Below are 16,995 nucleotides of genomic sequence, written 5' to 3' on the forward strand. Positions count from 1 at the left end.
ACTGGAAAAAGCCAAATTATATTTTCTTTAGACTTGTGTCATTAGGAGCACAAAAACTTGGCACAGCCAGCAGTGCTCCTGAGCTTGCTCCTGCTCAGCTCGGACAAACTGAGGGAAGCAGCGATGACTCTTCATGCTCCACCACACAAAGGGCCAAGCTGCCCTGAGTGAGCTCTCTCTCTCCAGGATGGCCTACACCACAGCTGGGTTGGCACAGGTGCAAGAAGGGCTCATTATCTCTCAGGGTTAACAGGGACAATTAACCCCACACACTTGTGAGCTGCTGGCTAGATTGCTCTGTAGGCCTCATAGGTCTGTTCCATGTAGACCACCCACCAGGGAATCATGCTGCCAAAATGGGCCTTTGGGGCTCAGATATCCTCTCCCATCCCTAAGCTGGGCACCCAGCAGCCAGGGGAGCGGTGTGTTGAAGGGTGGTGGCTGCCGGGAGGGAAAGGCCTCCCCTTTCACCAAACAGCTGAAGGTGCAGGCCTTGGAAGAAGCTGCAGCTTCTACAAGCCATCTTGTAGCTGCATGCTTGTAGTAGCTGTAGCTACTACAAGCCATCATCCATGCTGCCTGTTCCTTAGGGATCCTTAGGAAAGGGGTCAGCAGGGAATAGGCTGTGGGATGAATTAATTGTTCTGGCAGGACAGAAATTTTTCAGCCCAAGTCACCCCAGGCAGGCACAGAAATAGCTCGCGTGGAGCTATGCAGAAGGACCTCAGGCCCACAGCCTCAGTGCGAGCACCAGCCCTTGAAACCACCCTGTGTCTCCTGCTGGACAGGCAGAGCCTCCCCTAACCCGAACCACCCACAGCACCCTGCAATGTCCTGCTAGCTGGGCCTTGCTGTTGTCTGTCTGCTTTCTCTAACCCATGTCAGAAGGAAACAGCATATAGCATTGATCCAGTTATATTTATTTCATACTCTGAAGGCTTCCCGTAAGAGAGTAGCTCCTCTGATGCTCTTGTATGGCTGTTTCTGGCTAGCCACGCAATACTGGAGCAAACCAAAAATAACTTTGACTTGAACCCTGGGTCCAGGCTTGCCTAATACAATTTTCAAGTCTGCTGTAACAAATGTTCTTTCCTACGTACCTATGAGGCATGGTGTAAAATATCTATTGGGCAGAGAAATGGAAGGAAGCTTCCTGAGGTGAAGTCAGTACAATTTTTGCTTTTCTCCAGTGCTCATTATTCTAACGTAAAGTATCTTAGCTTCAGAGGTTTCCCCACAGCAGATAAATACAAGACTTCAGCTTTCTTATAGGTGGCCATTATTGGCTAATAGGATGAACTAGGGAAACCAAAGCCCCCACATGTGCTGCAACAGGCATTTTCCACATTTGTCCAGCATCCCAAACTGCTTCAGTAATTGAATTGGTGACAGATTTCACCACTTCACAGTGTCAGAGACTCTCTAGCCCTCTTTCAAAGGAACAAGGCATTTGAACCACAGCAGCTGAATGAGTGAATAAAATGCATCCTGTCTACAGACTATCACTCCAGATCAACCAAATACTCTCATGCATCCTCACAAAAATCCCCTGCAGGTGCTACGTCCCTGGAGGCAGAGATGGGAGAGCACGTCAAGGACAGAATCACAGCGTGTTTAGAGGATCTGCATGATTCCTTCCCTGAGATGCCCCTGGAAACACCACTTTCTTGCACATGCTCTTTGCCAGAAAAACATGTCGTTTAGGTGCAGATACAGCCTCCTTAATCTTTGTACTATCCTTATCAAAAGCAGCAGCTTGGGTTGATGCAGGTAACAATTTCTCAGGGTTTATCTCTTTCATCCCTCCCATAGTTCATTCTTTAATATGGAGGAGAAAGTACAAATGAATTCCTCCTACTTTTGTGTCAGCCACATGGCAGCACAATTTATTGTACCACCCATAAAACAGAGCCAGCTTAATACTGGATCACCTTTTCAGTACAGTGACTTCTACATACACTTCAAAACTGTACTGTTCTGATATTGGGCTTGTCATTGCAATGGTGTGAGAGCATCAGTCCCTTTGGACACCAAATTCTTTCTGACTTATTATAGTCTGTAATTATTAACTCTTATCCTCTTTTTTTTTTTTTTTTTTTTTTTTTTTTTTCGTTTTGTCTATAAAGAGCAGGCTATATGAGAAGTTGCAGAACTATTGCTAACATTTCTTATTGCCTTGACTTGGTTGAGACCCAATGCTTTTAACAAATCACAGTTAGACAGAGAACTTGTACTCCCAAGTTCTTATTAGTGTGCCATGGTCATTCCTGGTTTGCTCCCTACACAAATGCATTCATTCCAAATAGGGCTTTGGACAGAGGTGTAATTTAACCCATTATTTTATTCAGTATCTTCTTCTAAGTCTTTTGAACTTTCCAGGACACCGTCTGCTATTTTAAAATGTTTTCTTTTTCCCTTCCCTTCCCTTCCCTTCCCTTCCCTTCCCTTCCCTTCCCTTCCCTTCCCTTCCCTTCCCTTCCCTTCCCTTCCCTTCCCTTTCCTTCCCTTCCCTTCTTCTTCCTTCTTCTTCTTCTTCTTCTTCTTCTTCTTCTTCTTCTTCTTCTTCTTCTTCTTCTTCTTCTTCTTCTTTCTTTCTCTTCTTCTTCTTCTTCTTCTTCTTCTTCTTCTTCTTCTTCTTCTTCTTCTTCTTCTTCTTCTTCTTCTTCTTTTTCTTTTTCTTCTTTTTCCTCTTCTTCTTCTTCTTTTTTTCTTTTTCCTTTCCTCTTCCTCTTCTCATTTTTTTCCTGTGTCTTTTCTCTGCCTTTGCCTTTTACTTTTTCTTTCCTTTTTCCAATTTAATGAAGACTCGCTGATGTTCCAAAACACATTTTCTTCCATCAGGCCCAGTTATAATTCCCCAGTCAGGTCTAACATCTGTATCTGTCTGAGCAGCTGCACTCTCTCACTGACGCACTGATGCACTAAAATAAATGCCCAAGATGTAGCTGAATCAATTTGAAAAGCTATAATAGTGTCCTCCTTCTGGAAGCATCTTGTTTACTAGCTACAACAATGATAATCTCTGAGTTATGAGTGCTTAGGGTAAATAATGACAACCACTAGGTTTTTCTTTAAATTAATCACAAAATGCTGTTTCCTGAAGATACGCCAGTTTGCAGTTCTGGTGCCTATGTAAGAATTAATACACATGGCAGTCATCTAAATTTAGCTGGTTTTGCCAATACATGTATTGTCTGGGCTTGCTCTTCCTGCATTTAGCTGATCCATCACCTGAGAGCTGCCAGCATTCCTCCAAAGGACTAATGTTTCTCAGATGCAGTAGCCAGGCAGAGACCAGGAGAAAAGAGATGAAATGAAGTATCAATTACCTGACAAGACACTTGTCACAATCTGTACCTTTAGCTCTTACAGCCACTTTGGAGTTCTGCTGTGGCAGATGGGTACCTGCCTTTAACAATCGTCATCACACCAGTCTTTAAGAGCCAATGTGCCACTAAGTACAGGCCCCTCTCCAGGGTGGCAAGTGCCATAGAAAATCCATAGATCCCACCTCAGACCTACCCTAAAAACAGCTCAAGACCCACATTTTGTGTAGGTATTGCACTGCACTTAGAGGCAAGTAAGGAAAACAACCACCAGAGAATGAGCATCTTCCATCCAGACCCATCACTGGGGAAATGGTCTGTGAGCAATGAAGTTGATAAGATCATGTGCCCTATAACAGCTAAAGAGCTGGTCCACTTGCATTAGAAATGCTTAGGTCAGATAACACAATTTGTCCACATCTCCACAAAACTTTTTCCTCAATGATAAAGTTTTGTATAGCTCTGTCTGTGTTTCCATGTCTCAACTCAGAGATGAGATTTCTTCTTGCTTGCTTGAGAGAATAGCCTCTAATCAAATCCATGTGGTTTGACTTCTGCTTTTCCACATGAATTTTCCATCAGCATTCATTCTTCAAATCCCACCAGTCCTGTGTTCATATATCCAGTTTGTTATTCCAAGATTTTTCTCTCTAGTAAAGATATTTACCTGTATTTGGCCCCATCCTCCACAATTATTCCTATATGTCCTTTGAATTCACCAAAGCATTAAACACGCACTTATTTACACTTATTTCTGACCACATCTCTTGAGAAAACTAGCTCATGTGCATTTTAAAATGTGCTTAACTGAAGTGAGGCCACTTTGATAATTGGGTGGTGTGTTGTTTTTTTTTTTTTTTATCGTTAATAATAATATTAATAATAATTAAATTCCTATTTATTTCCCAATATGATAATCTCATTTGAGAACAGTATTCGCACCTGATGAGATCTCATCAGGTGCGAATCTCATTTTCATTCTTGCTCCTCAGTTCTATTACTGTCCTGCTCATTAGGACTGAACCAGCACCATTCTCTGAGCATTGGTCAGGTTTTTATGCTCTGTTCCTCAAAAGCACAGAAGCATGAGCATTACGGTTAAGCAGCCTCATAGTGTGAGTGAAATTAAGTGATTTGTTTGTCTTTTGATAGTCATTCCAGTATTTCAGAGGGAACCAGGTGTCTAACAGAATGGTAGTCCCCAGGATGATTTGTTTCTCTGTTTTAGATGATAATTAGCACTGCATTTACTTTTCCTCTGTTCTATTGCATTCTCAGCAATCTGTGGCTGCTCAGAACTAATTAGCAGTCATGCAATAAATCCGTTTGGTAATTCCCTAGAATATCTGGGATGCCTCTCATCTGTATATACTGCTACGGCCACAGTCAAATGTTCCTCGTTGCTTACCGTACATAGTGTTTGACAATAATTCTTGCCTGAAGATGTAATGGTCCAGCTTAATTTTTTTTGCTACAATTTTCACATGAAAATTTTCAGATTTCTGAGTCATGACAGTAGCTGAATAGCTCTTCCATACTGCTTCACCCTTGGTCACAAACAGATTTAACTCATCTGCCCAATGTTATGCTACCTGTGGAATATCTAACTTCTCTTAAGTCACGTGAGCAAGCAGTCTGTATTTTTGCTGACCTCTCCTTATCCCAAGCCTGGCACTGAATCCTCCTCAATGGCCATTACAATTGGGCAAAAGATAATTCTTGTGCTTAGTGAGATTTGAAAAAGACACTGAACCTGTTCCTGTTTGGGAGTCCCTCTTTTCTTCTGGCACAGCTGTGGGTGCAGAAATGGGAAGACAGAACAGGGTTTTTAATTGCAACTCTGTGACACAGGCTTTACTAAGCATTTCCTCTTTCAGCAAAACAAGTTCATTAAAACCAGCTTGTGAGTCCAAACAGTGAGACCAAAATGCTCAGGACATTCATGTGCTTAGCATCTCTCAGCAGCTGCTTGCCCCGCTCATGGTCTAATTGAGTCCTGGTCTTTTCCACAGCTCCACTCTGACATGGATAGAGGAGATGGTTCCATCAAATACATCCTCTCAGGAGAGGGAGCTGGCATTGTGTTTACAATTGATGATACCACAGGGGACATTCATGCCATTCAGAGACTGGACCGGGAAGAACGGTCGCAGTACACCCTGAGGGCACAGGCTCTGGACAGGAGAACGGGCAGGCCAATGGAACCGGAGTCAGAGTTCATCATCAAAATCCAAGACATCAACGACAATGAGCCCAAATTCCTGGATGGACCATATGTAGCCTCTGTACCGGAAATGTCACCTGTGGGTAAGACAAGATTTTGTGGAGTCTCTTCGCCCCTATAACCAACCTAGTGATGGTCAGCAAAACATCAATTCCCTGACTCCTTGGACTCAGCTTTTGCCCTTTGTGAAAGCTGCAGGACAGGAGAGCTTCCCCAGGGGTGCCTGGCTGCCTCAGAAGGAATGTAAGCTTTACACCACCATCCACTGGGCACCTCTAAAAATATATATATATGAAGGGGAGCTGAAGAGCTGAAAAAGGGTGTAATTTGAACATGTCATCCTCAGACAACTTGCAATAATGTGTAGTGCCACTTTTCCCCTGCCATCAGATGGTAGTAACAGTAATGACCATTAGACATCCATTACCAGCCAGAAAATAACACAATTCTAGAAACCTATGTTAGGTCATACTGAGAGCCGAAATAGTGTCCTGGAGCCCTTGAAATCCTATAGACATGACAACAATTTTTAGCAACTTTGCTCCTTCTGAACCAGTAAGGCTGCATCCCAAAGATCTGGTGCTATTTGCTCCACACTTTCTTAGAAAGTGGGATCATGTCAAAAACAGTCCCATTATTGCAGTGCTGACAGAAGGCAAATACCCACCTACCTACCTACACTGTTACCATATAGCAATTCCAATAGCCACATAAAATACTATTTTTTCTGGATTTTTTCTTCCTTTTGGAGATGCATATTGCTTTCTGGCCCAGAGAAATCATTACAGAGATAATATGAGATAAATCACATGTTTTGAAGTTACCGATATGCTTCAACTTCTCATTCTTCAGTATGATGTTGACATAAAGCTAGAGACAAGTATCAAATTCAAAAGTTCCATTCAGAAATAATGTTTGTTAATATTAGCAAGTAGTTTGAATTTGGTTATTTTTCCAATGTGTATATAGTAACGCTAGATTTGTTTCTAACACACAACATTACGTAGAAGAGTAGATACATTCATAAAGGCATTGTCTGACATTTTAAGGAGTCAAAACTCTCATATATTTCAAACAGTTACATCTCACCTTCTCCTTGCTCTTGATAAATTACATCACCTACAAGCCATTATTAGCTTTAGAGGAAGCAGACCTTGAAAACCAATTGAAAAAAAAAAAAAAAAAGAAAGAAAGAAAAGTATATGCATCTCTGCAGGGTCCACAAGGCACTTTAGCAGGGTATAATCTCTACTTCATGCAATGTAAACTGCAATGCTGGAGAGAGATTATCTCAGAGAAACATCCATCCCTTCGTGCTCAATATTTGTGGGCAATTTACATCCCTTAGTCAACCTACAGCATCCATGACAATTCGTGATTTATGTCAGAATACCTATTGATGTTATTTGAAATTACTTTAAATAACATTTTAAAGCCAAAAAGGGGGGGGGAAAGAAGCAAATAGCATATCACTAATCACTGTCTGCAAACCACCACAAAGTACTGTTAGATAAGCAATTTTGCAACTATGGTACATAGAGTACTTGCACTTTTATATCTTCTTAAAGATGCTTGATGAATTTATGCCTATTAATCTCTAGTGCTAATGAGATACAAGTATGAGCAGTAAGTACAAACACTTCCAGCATCAAATGGAAAAATTTGGTGTGGGAAAGCTTGTTAGACATTTCAATTTGTTTTGAACTGTGTACTTTTCAAGATAGCTCTTTATCGCACAAGGTCTTACCTCATGTTCGGTTTTGTTTGGTTTTGTTTTGTTGTTTTATTTTTTCAGGCACCTCTGTTATCCAGGTGACAGCAACAGATGCTGATGACCCAACCTATGGGAACAGTGCGAGAGTAGTGTACAGTATTCTCCAAGGACAACCATATTTCTCTGTGGACTCTCGGACAGGTATATCATTTCACCAGGGAATGAGCCAATGTAAAAACTGAAAGAAAACATTTCAAGCAGAAAGAAAAAGCAGTGCATCATGACTGTGGCCACAGAAACATGTTTCAATGGCATGGAGCCAACATAGGTCAGCACTCTGAAAGGGTTAGAGCAAGACTGTTGTAATGAACGCCAGAAGAAGGATGTGCTCTCTGCACTGATATTTTCATTTGAATGACTATATTCTGCAGTTAGGGAGCTGTGTGTGTGTTCAGTGCTGCAAACATCCTTGTTGGCTTTTATCACTGGAATGATGACTTCAACAGATCTACTTGGTAACCAGAACTGGAAAGTACAAGTTGAAGGATGCAGTTATCTAGAGTAGTTTTACCTAAGGGTGTTCTTGTTAATAACCTTAAATTTATCTACAAGACAACCTCTCTGTTTTACTTGCTTTCTCACTCTTTTTCTGTATATAGCTAAGGATTATATCCAAAAGAGGAATCTGACAGGTTTTGACAGTTTCTAAAGGGCATCTGTAGTGCTAAGGTCAGAAAATCATGAGATGATAGTCACTGCTGAGCCGTAGGGTACAAAATAAGAAGAAAAAAAGAAAAAAAAAAAAGAAAAGAAAAAAAAATACATAATCCACTTCTGAAAGTTAGCAGTTTATGGAGTAGGTGCATTATCCAAAGACAAATTTGTATGTGGCAAGTCTGCCCTATACGAAAACAGTAATGTTCATTTCGGAATTAGCTTATAAAGCACGGACAAATAAGGGCATATTTTTTGTTAGTGTTGAATGATTTCTAAGAAAGCAGAGGCAATATTCAGCTTCAGATCTAGTATAGACTTAACAAATGGAGTGCAATTTAGGCAGAAGGTAGGTCCCTAAGTACAAAATCATGTACTTGGTTGCTATTTAACCCAGAAAACATCCTCTTTCTCCATTTAGAAATTTCCCAGTCACTTAGTCCTGCATCTCAGGATACATTCAGGGCAGCCTCAGCCTTCACAAGCAGTCATCAAGGCACCCATTTAGGCTGCATACAGTTGTGATCCAGAAACTGTTCTCCCATCACAGGCACAGAACTCAAACGAGCTTCCCAAACTGACCTGCAGTGTTCTCTAACCCACAAAATGCAGTTGTCCCTCCCACATTCTCCTAAAGCAGAACTGGTCCATAAATCATCACCAATTCCTTTGTAGTGGCAGCTAGCGAGCAAAGCATATGGTGGTGGGCAACCCATTTCAATATATTCGTCTGCCAGCAGAACTTGAGGTCTTTATCATTCACCTCCCAACATAAACTAGCTCAAGAATAGCGCTCCTGGTTTAGTGCTGCTGCTGGCCTCACAAGTGTCATATTAATGTATATGTAAATCACTTCAAGGACGGGCTGAGATTCTCCTCCTACTTTTTCCCAGAGTACTTTTACGGCCTGTCCGTGATCATATTCTCCTAGAAGGTAAAAAATGTGGATTTAAGTCCCCTCAAGTGTAGTAGGGAAAGGCACCTGAGTCTCCCACATCCCAAGAAACCATTTGTCTGTTATAGAAAAGAAGGGACATCACCTCTGCTCTTTACTAGTCTTTAAAAGTAAGCCCCACTCAGTCTGCTGAAAGAAATGATACCTGCACCTAATTTTGGAGGATCTGAGCCCTCCCCAAAGGAAGGGATTATTCCTTCGCCAACCAGTTGTATGCAGAAGCATAGGACACTCCCTGCATGGCTACTACTCTGTGTCCTGCTTGGAGAAGTATGATCCCCTCCAACAGACATTACATAGGGAGGCCAAGCATCCAGGTGATGGGGACCTTGTAGGAACCTACATTTTCCTTTAAAAAATGCCAGTTATCTGCACTGCTTTCCCAGAAGAGCCAACCCTGTCAGAGGAGGATGGAGGTGGGAGAAGAGGGAGTGTGGGACTCTGACGTGGCTCTGAGCGCTGGTGTGCTGAACTAGCCCTCATCTAGGGACAAGAGGCCCCAAATGTAGGCACCAGTGTCTTTTTTAGCTGTAGCTTGTGCTGTATTAAGGACAAGCCAGGAGTGGAAATTCCATACGAAGTATTTCTTTATCGAGAAAATACTTTTCCAAAGTGCTATGTGTTTTCATATCTTATTTACATTCATGAGAGTTGAGGAGCTACAGCACTTCATGGGAGTCGCTCAACTTTGCAAGATGAGGCTCTTAAGGACTCCAGGTAGCACGAATAAAATAGTGCACTGCAAATTGTTCAGTTCTGGTCGCTATTTCTTTCCTTTTACATACAGCGATAATTGCCAATGCAATATCTTTTTACTGCTTTTTTATTAAACCCATACATTGTCTGTCTGCTAAAAATAAAGACTAAACGCCCATCACTCAGGCCAGCAGTGTCTGGATGTGCAAGCATCGCATGTTGAGATGCGCGAACGGGGTGGGTACTGGGGCTGAGGGGGACGGGTGCTGGGACACCCACCATTGCTATGGCTGTGTGGTGGGACACCAACACGTACCACAGCCGTGTGGTGGGACCCCCACATGTACCACAGCCGTGTGGTGGGACACCCTTATACCCCTGCCCGGCCTGGCATGGGCCCTGGGCGCTGCAGCGTCCCGTTCCTGGGGCCGGCTGCTGGCAGCCTCCATAGGAGAAGCGTTGCTGCCACCTCACGGCCTGTCGCAGAAGTGTCGCCCCTCAGCAAAGGGACGGCCACCCCTGCCCTCTTGCTCCCACAGGGCGGCATTTCCAGCGCCCCACAAACTCTGCTCCCGTCGCCCCTGGCCAAAGAGGGCGAGCGAAGCCCGTGGCTTTCCTTGGCTTGCCTCCAGGGCTGCGTGTGGAGGGGTGCCCTGTAAAACTCCTCGTGGTGTAGCTTTGCACTGATCGCATTGCTTCCACCTTTTGCACGGACGTTTTCAGCCTGAGCAGGGCCGTAATTCAGCGCTGCGCACTCTGTTCCCAAAATACTTTTCCAGCTCCCTTGGAAGGCAGCGTTTTAATTTTGAGCAGGCAGCCTGCCCCACAGCTGATGCACTTTAACTGGGCTCCTTTAAAATTCACACCTTCTGTTAGCCTAAATTTAATTTGGGTGAACTTTACTGTGCCAGCAAAGGTGAGACTGAATGCACAGTCTGGTCTCATTCTTCGTGCAGGGACTACGATGCAGGAGCAAGACCACCCTGCCTTGTTTGTGCACTCTTTAATGGCCATTTCTTTTGCTCCCAAAACCCCTTTCCCCTCTCAATCTCACAGGCTTAATTAGGACTGCTCTGATGAACATGGACAGAGAAGCAAAAGAATATTATGAAGTGATTATCCAGGCCAAGGATATGGGTGGACAGCTGGGAGGATTAGCTGGAACAACCACAGTCAACATCACCCTCTCTGATGTCAATGACAATCCACCCAGATTTCCACAGAGTGAGTACCCACTACATCAGGATGGGCAGAAAAGGGTGGCTGGGCTGCACAGCTGCTATTTGCTCTCATTACAGCTATTTTCCAACTCAGTATAGTGATAACTGGAGATGAGCGGAATTTCAGATCAAAGAAGGAACTTCCCTTCAGAAAATGTCAAAACGGAGCATTCAATAGTTTGTCGTTCAAGAAAGGTTTCCAACGGCCAAAATCATCAAAAGCAACACTTTTTTAAGGGGAGGAAAATTAATTTACAGAAAGGGAAGAAAGAAGGAAAGAAAGAGAGAGAGAGAGAGAGAGAGAGAAGAAAGAAAGAAAGAAAGAAAGAAAGAAAGAAAGAAAGAAAGAAAGAAAGAAAGAAAGAAAGAAAGAAAGAAAGAAAGAAAGAAAGAAAGAAAGAAAGAAAGAAGGAAAGAAAGAGAGAGAGAGAGAGAGAAAAGAAAGAAAGAAAGAAAGAAAGAAAGAAAGAAAGAAAGAAAGAAAGAAAGAAAGAAAGAAAGAAAGAAAGAAAGAAAGAAAGAAAGAAAGAAAGAAAGAAAGAAAGAAAGAAAGAAAGAAAGAAAGAAAGAAACGGACTAACCATCACCTTTGGCTGCTATTTCTGCCCTGGTTCTTTCCTCATCCTATCTCCAAAAAGATGTCCATATGTCCATCATATCAGGGACATGTGGCAGTACTGGAAGTTGAAAGATAATTCATTCACCACTCCAGCCAGGCCACTGCAGAGGAGCATCTGATCACTGTGCTGTTAGCGTAGAGTACATTGTCACGAACAGTGTTCTCCAGTAAAGGTTCATCTAAAACTTGGGAATATACAGTTAAACCCTAAAATATATACCATCAACAGTTAATGCAATGGAAAGAAAGGCACCTCCACTCTTATCAGAAACAATAATTTGTATTTACAGAAATTAGTCTCAAAGCAAGATTTTCAATATTTTATTCTTTCTTTTGTAAAATTACTTTAGATCAAATTTACCTGCATAATTCTATATTACTTTTAAAAATTGGAAAGAAACATTTTAGATTTGTTTGAACTAAAGCTTTCAAGGTTTCCACTTTTTTTTTTTTTTTTAAATAAAGTAAATTTTTCGGTAGCATAGATCAATCTCAAGCAATTTTAGTTTTGCCAATTTTTCTTATCTGGCTGAGAAACAAAACCTCCTGCAGTTCTATTTGTTGCTATTCTTCTCCATCTGTTTCTGCATGTTGCACTGCTAAAACAAAACAGTCCACTAAGACCAGCAAGAAGCATCAACCCCCAATTTTCTTCTCCTTTCACAGCAAATTATTGAACATATCATTGCCAATCCTCTTTTGAAAATGGCATGAATTGCAACTATTTGATATCAAAGTATTGATTAAGGAAAATGAGAATATATCAAACCCTATCCTTGGTATTACTCTGCCTTGTAAAACTCAATAATTGGGCAGAGTGTAGCAAGGAAGGTTTGGACATAAAGTATGATGGCAGGAAAGTATTTTAGATACGGCATTTATATTTTTAAAAAGCGTATTTTTAAAATAGACATTCTTTCTTTCCCCAGGCTTGCTGCTAAGCAAATTAGTGATGCACCAAATGTGCTCAAGACAAGGTTTGTAGGGAGACATAGTACATTTTAATAGAGTCACTGTTAAATTTGGAAAAAAGCAGGCAAGCTTCTGAGCTCTCAAAGCATTGTACAAGGCTGAAAAAGAAGTTTGGACAGACCTGAAGAAAGATTTGTGGTTCTCAGAATGTTTGTGTTTATTCCAGCTGTACAAGCTGATCTAATAAAAGATGCCTGTCCTATTAATATTTTTTTCATACCCTGCTATGTATCATGGCTGCAACTGCACTGGTGTTAATTGCCCTATTTTTTTAGCTCGAGTTCCCATTTTCAGGTATACTGCTGTTTTGAAAAGGACCCTTTGAATAAACCTGTTGATATGACAAACACCTAAATAAAATGTTCCCTAGCAATTCTGTCTGGCTGTGGCTTTTTCAAGAATATCACACTGCTGTTTCAGCTCCAAGAAAGGTGGGAGAGATTCCTGGCAGACTAGGTGGTATCGTGGCCTGCCCCGATCTACTCTTTGAACCACTGTGCAGCTTTCAGTTCCTTTTCACAACTTGCTTTTCTTTCCCCTGTCTCTCTCTGCTGCTTGTGCCAGAGCATTATCAGATGAGCGTGCTGGAGTCTGCTCCCGTCAGCTCCACTGTGGGCCGCGTGGTTGCTAAAGACCTGGATGAAGGCATTAATGCAGAGATGAAATACAGCCTTGTGGATGGAGATGGACTGGATGTCTTCGATATTAACACTGATCCTAATTACCAAGTTGGCATCATAACTGTGAGAAAGGTAGTAAAGTTCGTTTTTATAGTAATTTATATGACTAACAGTCTTGGTTACATTTTATGTGTGCAATATTCCCTTATGCCTGTAGTAACTTGGTTCCCATTACATGACAGTAGCCCCTTTCCTGCCATAAAACACCATTTCTTTAACAATCATTGCTGAAAAATGAAAACAGACCGCATTCTTAGGCACAGCCTTTAAGAAGTGGGGACAGCATCAGCATAAACATGTCTTCTCCCACCAAAGGAATATTCTGATTCACTATTTATCTATTTAAATATTCTCTGTAGCTTAATTATCCTACAATGCAAGAAATTAGATCAATATTTGCATTTGAACTGTACACATTTTTCACTCTGGTGTCCCACAAACAATAATAAAGCATGCCTTAGAATTATTTATAAACCAATAAAACCCAGGCAGTTTTTTTTTTAATTGCTGCTTGAAGATCCATAAATGCTAATTAGGCTAGAAGAAGCTGTCTCTAAAATGGCAGCTGTGAAACTGCTAGTGCTCTGTACCGCAGGCTATGCAGAAAGGAATAGACTATTTTGCTAGACTCCCTGCTATAGGATATTTATTCTACAATCTTACAGAAATGCTAGAAGTTCAACTCCGTTTCTAGGTTATGAAATTGTAACCATATTTCTGCCTAAATGTATCTAGTGTACTAATAAGGAAATATATTCTCCCTTAAAATAGCCTGGGACAAAATTGTGCACAGAAATGGAACAACACATGGGATAGATTTGACCCTGCAAGTCTGTGTGCCCTACAGCAAAGCATTTAAGCATGTATTTATGGTCACCTCTCTCCAACTCTTGTTTATGTGCACTGGTCCCTAAAGTTAAGCATGTGCTTAAGTGCTTTGCAGGAATGAAATAGAAGGTGAATGAAACATCTACTGTAATTTTTCATTTATTTATTGATGGGAAAAATAGTTAATTTGGAGTACATAGGTTGATAAGCTTGACTTTGGTTATTCCAAATACAGTTTTACTAGATGTCCATTTGTATGAGAAGTTATAAATGTTTATGGCATCAGTCTTACTGGATATGTACTGCTCAATCCATCTACTGTACGTAAATGTTTGTAAAATACTGTATATACCTGCAGCTGTCTGTAATGGTATGGTTATCAGTAGCCAAACACAGGAAAAGCTGTCCTTTGGATATACTCAACAATTTAAAAAAAAAAAAAAAACATGCAATTGGTACTGTTAGAAAAGGGTATCACAATGAGAGTAGAGAGAGAATTTCTAAAGCCAGAAAGGAATCTTCTTTGAAAGAAACTTTCCCTTTCATTTTTCTAGACAGATTTCCCAAAAGAAATAACTAATGTTAATCCTGCTTTTATCCTGGACATCAAAAAGTTGGAATTCACAGCTACAGAAAGACCACCGCTTGTTTAACTGCACTTATCTCAGCTAACTAGTCCCACACAACACTGAGCACCTCTCGAGGAGTTGCAGTGCCTGTAAAGCTCCCCATCCATGAGGCTGCTACTCACCACAGCGACAGCCTCTCCCTTCTTCCTGCCATCACTTTCACACTGTTGGGGAGCAGAGGTGGGTTATCAAGCCACCATCAACCACAGCACCCAGGGCAGAGCCCCATGCTGCCCTCCTCACCAGCTGCTGCCCAGTGAAATGCTTTCTCACAGAGCTAAATCCCACGTGTGCATCCCTTGGTGCCTGTCTCAGCGCTGGAGAATGGTGAATGAGGAGAGGGAGATGTTTCCGTGAGGTGCCTCTCCTCTCGGCCATAATCTTCAAAGGATATGACCTGCTTGCCCTCCCCATGGGAGCATCACTGAGGAAAGGTTTTTGAATGCACCCACAGAAGAGAAATCTGACAAGGGGGTGGCTGTGTTGAGGCACTGGCACATAAAAGGTTCAGAAGTTTAAGCTGCAGTTGACAGTGAAAGAGCCCAATGCAAACTGAGCTGGTCTGAGCCCAGGAGCATCAGATGTGTAGTGGCCTAGCACGTTTTTTCATTTTTTTCTAACTTGAGCACTCCAGGCAATTAACTCTTTTCCTAATGTAGTTGGATTTTACAGCTTTAAGTGTTTCTGTGATTTAACTGCTCTTTATACAACTTAGCTTTTTAGTATATGTGCAATGTTTCTCACACTTTTCTTCACATGAGAAACCAGGAGATATAATGCCCTCTTTCTTACTATATGTTTAGGAAGCTTTGCATTACATGCTTCCCACCAGATGGACAATAACTGTTGCTTGATCATGTGAATATATTTTATTGCTATTTTAACAATGCTTAAATATGCAATTGGTAGACCATAATGACTCTGTAGTAATGGGTAAAACATTTGTAGATCTAGTTAAATCCTTGCTGACAGGTACTGTGCCTGCAGTAGTCACTGATTTACCAGGTGGAACTGAGGGCACCAGGAGTTAAGTTTTAGATCCTCTGTTTTTGCCTGCTACCACAGGTTGCACAGCACGTGTTGTATGGCTGCACAGCATCTCCAGTAATACAGGGTCTTCATCTGCCCCAGCACAAGAAAAGCAGTTCCCATTCCTGGGCACACATTTTGAAAGCCATCCATGTAACAAAAATAAATATAATCTCCCACTGGACAAACCTGAGAATTGGGCAGTTTCTTTCCTGGTACAAAGCTTTTCGTGCTCAAGAGTTGTGCCGGTTAAGGGGGTCCAGTGGTGCTGGCTTCCAGCATTAAAACTCACAGAGTGTAGAAGCAAAGGGTGGTGACCATTTAACCACAGTGGGCTTGCTCGTAACTTCTAACTGCAGTTTGGAAAGTACAACTGTGTCCTCTGTAAGGTCTATGTAATCTGGTGAAAGATTTTTGTATGCTTTGGGCTGATTCTTCCCTGCTGTCATTCTGGTTGTCAGATGCTTTTAGTCATCTCTCATTAGGACTGGTAAAATGCACGTTAAATATGGAGATCTCCATTTAGGTCTAAGTAGGGTTTGGTGAGGATCCGTTTTCTTCAGGGATTTGCGAAAAGGAAAGAGGAAGAAAATGAAAGATTTATTTATTAAAATCTTCAGTGTTGGCATCAATTATTTCTATATCCATGTTCCCCAAATATGTAGTTTTATCTAGAAAGGATATCAAATTCATTAAAAAAATAGTAACAGAGGAAGCTCATCTCTCTTTATCCATTATCTCGGTAAGAAAAAGGGCCATTCTGGGTCCCTGTTTCAAATAATACTTGAGTATTTAATGAAAAGTGAAAGAGCTTCACCAGGAAGAAGCCAGGGGTAGCTTACAATGCTTTGAAATTAAACTATGCCCTAGGCAGGGAGGAGATTCAAGTTCTAGCAGCCAGCACACCTAGATTGGGAACCTGCATTTAGGACATTTACTGAGGAAGTGAAAAAAAAGAACACCTCTAGGAAGGATGGATTACTGACGCAAACTGGAGAAGGATCCTGCAAGAGAGACTGGCCCTGTCCCCTACAGCCACCAGAGCCATTTAGGAGCTTGGCAGCCAGGGCTCTCTGCTGATGAGACTCAGATCTCATCAGGGAGAGAAGGGGAACCTAACTGGGACCTCCACATCATGTGCAAGGGTCCCTATCAGTGCCACCAGGGCCTGTTTCTGAGGAACTGGCTCTTCCTATCTTTGCCTTCTGCTCAGGTGCTCCCAATATACCTGTTCCTGCCTGTTTTTGGTTTGTTTGTTTCAACCCCAGAGAGGAATGGAACGGTGAATCACAGCGCGAGGGTGGTGCGGCCACTTTTGTTTTCATTTCACCAAGGAGAATGAAAGAACACATATTTTAAAAAGATCTGCAAATATTTCTCCTGACTTTT

The 16,995-nt window shown here is 41.8% G+C and overlaps 1 protein-coding gene across 3 annotated transcripts in view; it reads left to right on the forward strand.

Moving 5' to 3' along the window:
* CDH20 (cadherin 20) overlaps positions 1–16,995 on the forward strand; it is a 197,464-nt gene that overhangs the window by 163,554 nt on the left and 16,915 nt on the right. For all 3 annotated transcript variants that reach the window (XM_084509039.1, XM_084509038.1, XM_084509040.1), the window contains exons 4-7: positions 5,339–5,633; positions 7,346–7,465; positions 10,686–10,853; positions 13,005–13,192. In XM_084509039.1, coding sequence (XP_084365165.1) covers positions 5,339–5,633; positions 7,346–7,465; positions 10,686–10,853; positions 13,005–13,192 — 771 coding nt within the window. The remainder of the gene's footprint in view (positions 1–5,338; positions 5,634–7,345; positions 7,466–10,685; positions 10,854–13,004; positions 13,193–16,995) is intronic.

The sequence above is a fragment of the Aythya ferina genome, assembly GCF_964211825.1.
Source record: "Aythya ferina genome assembly, chromosome: 2".
NCBI lineage: Eukaryota > Metazoa > Chordata > Aves > Anseriformes > Anatidae > Aythya > Aythya ferina.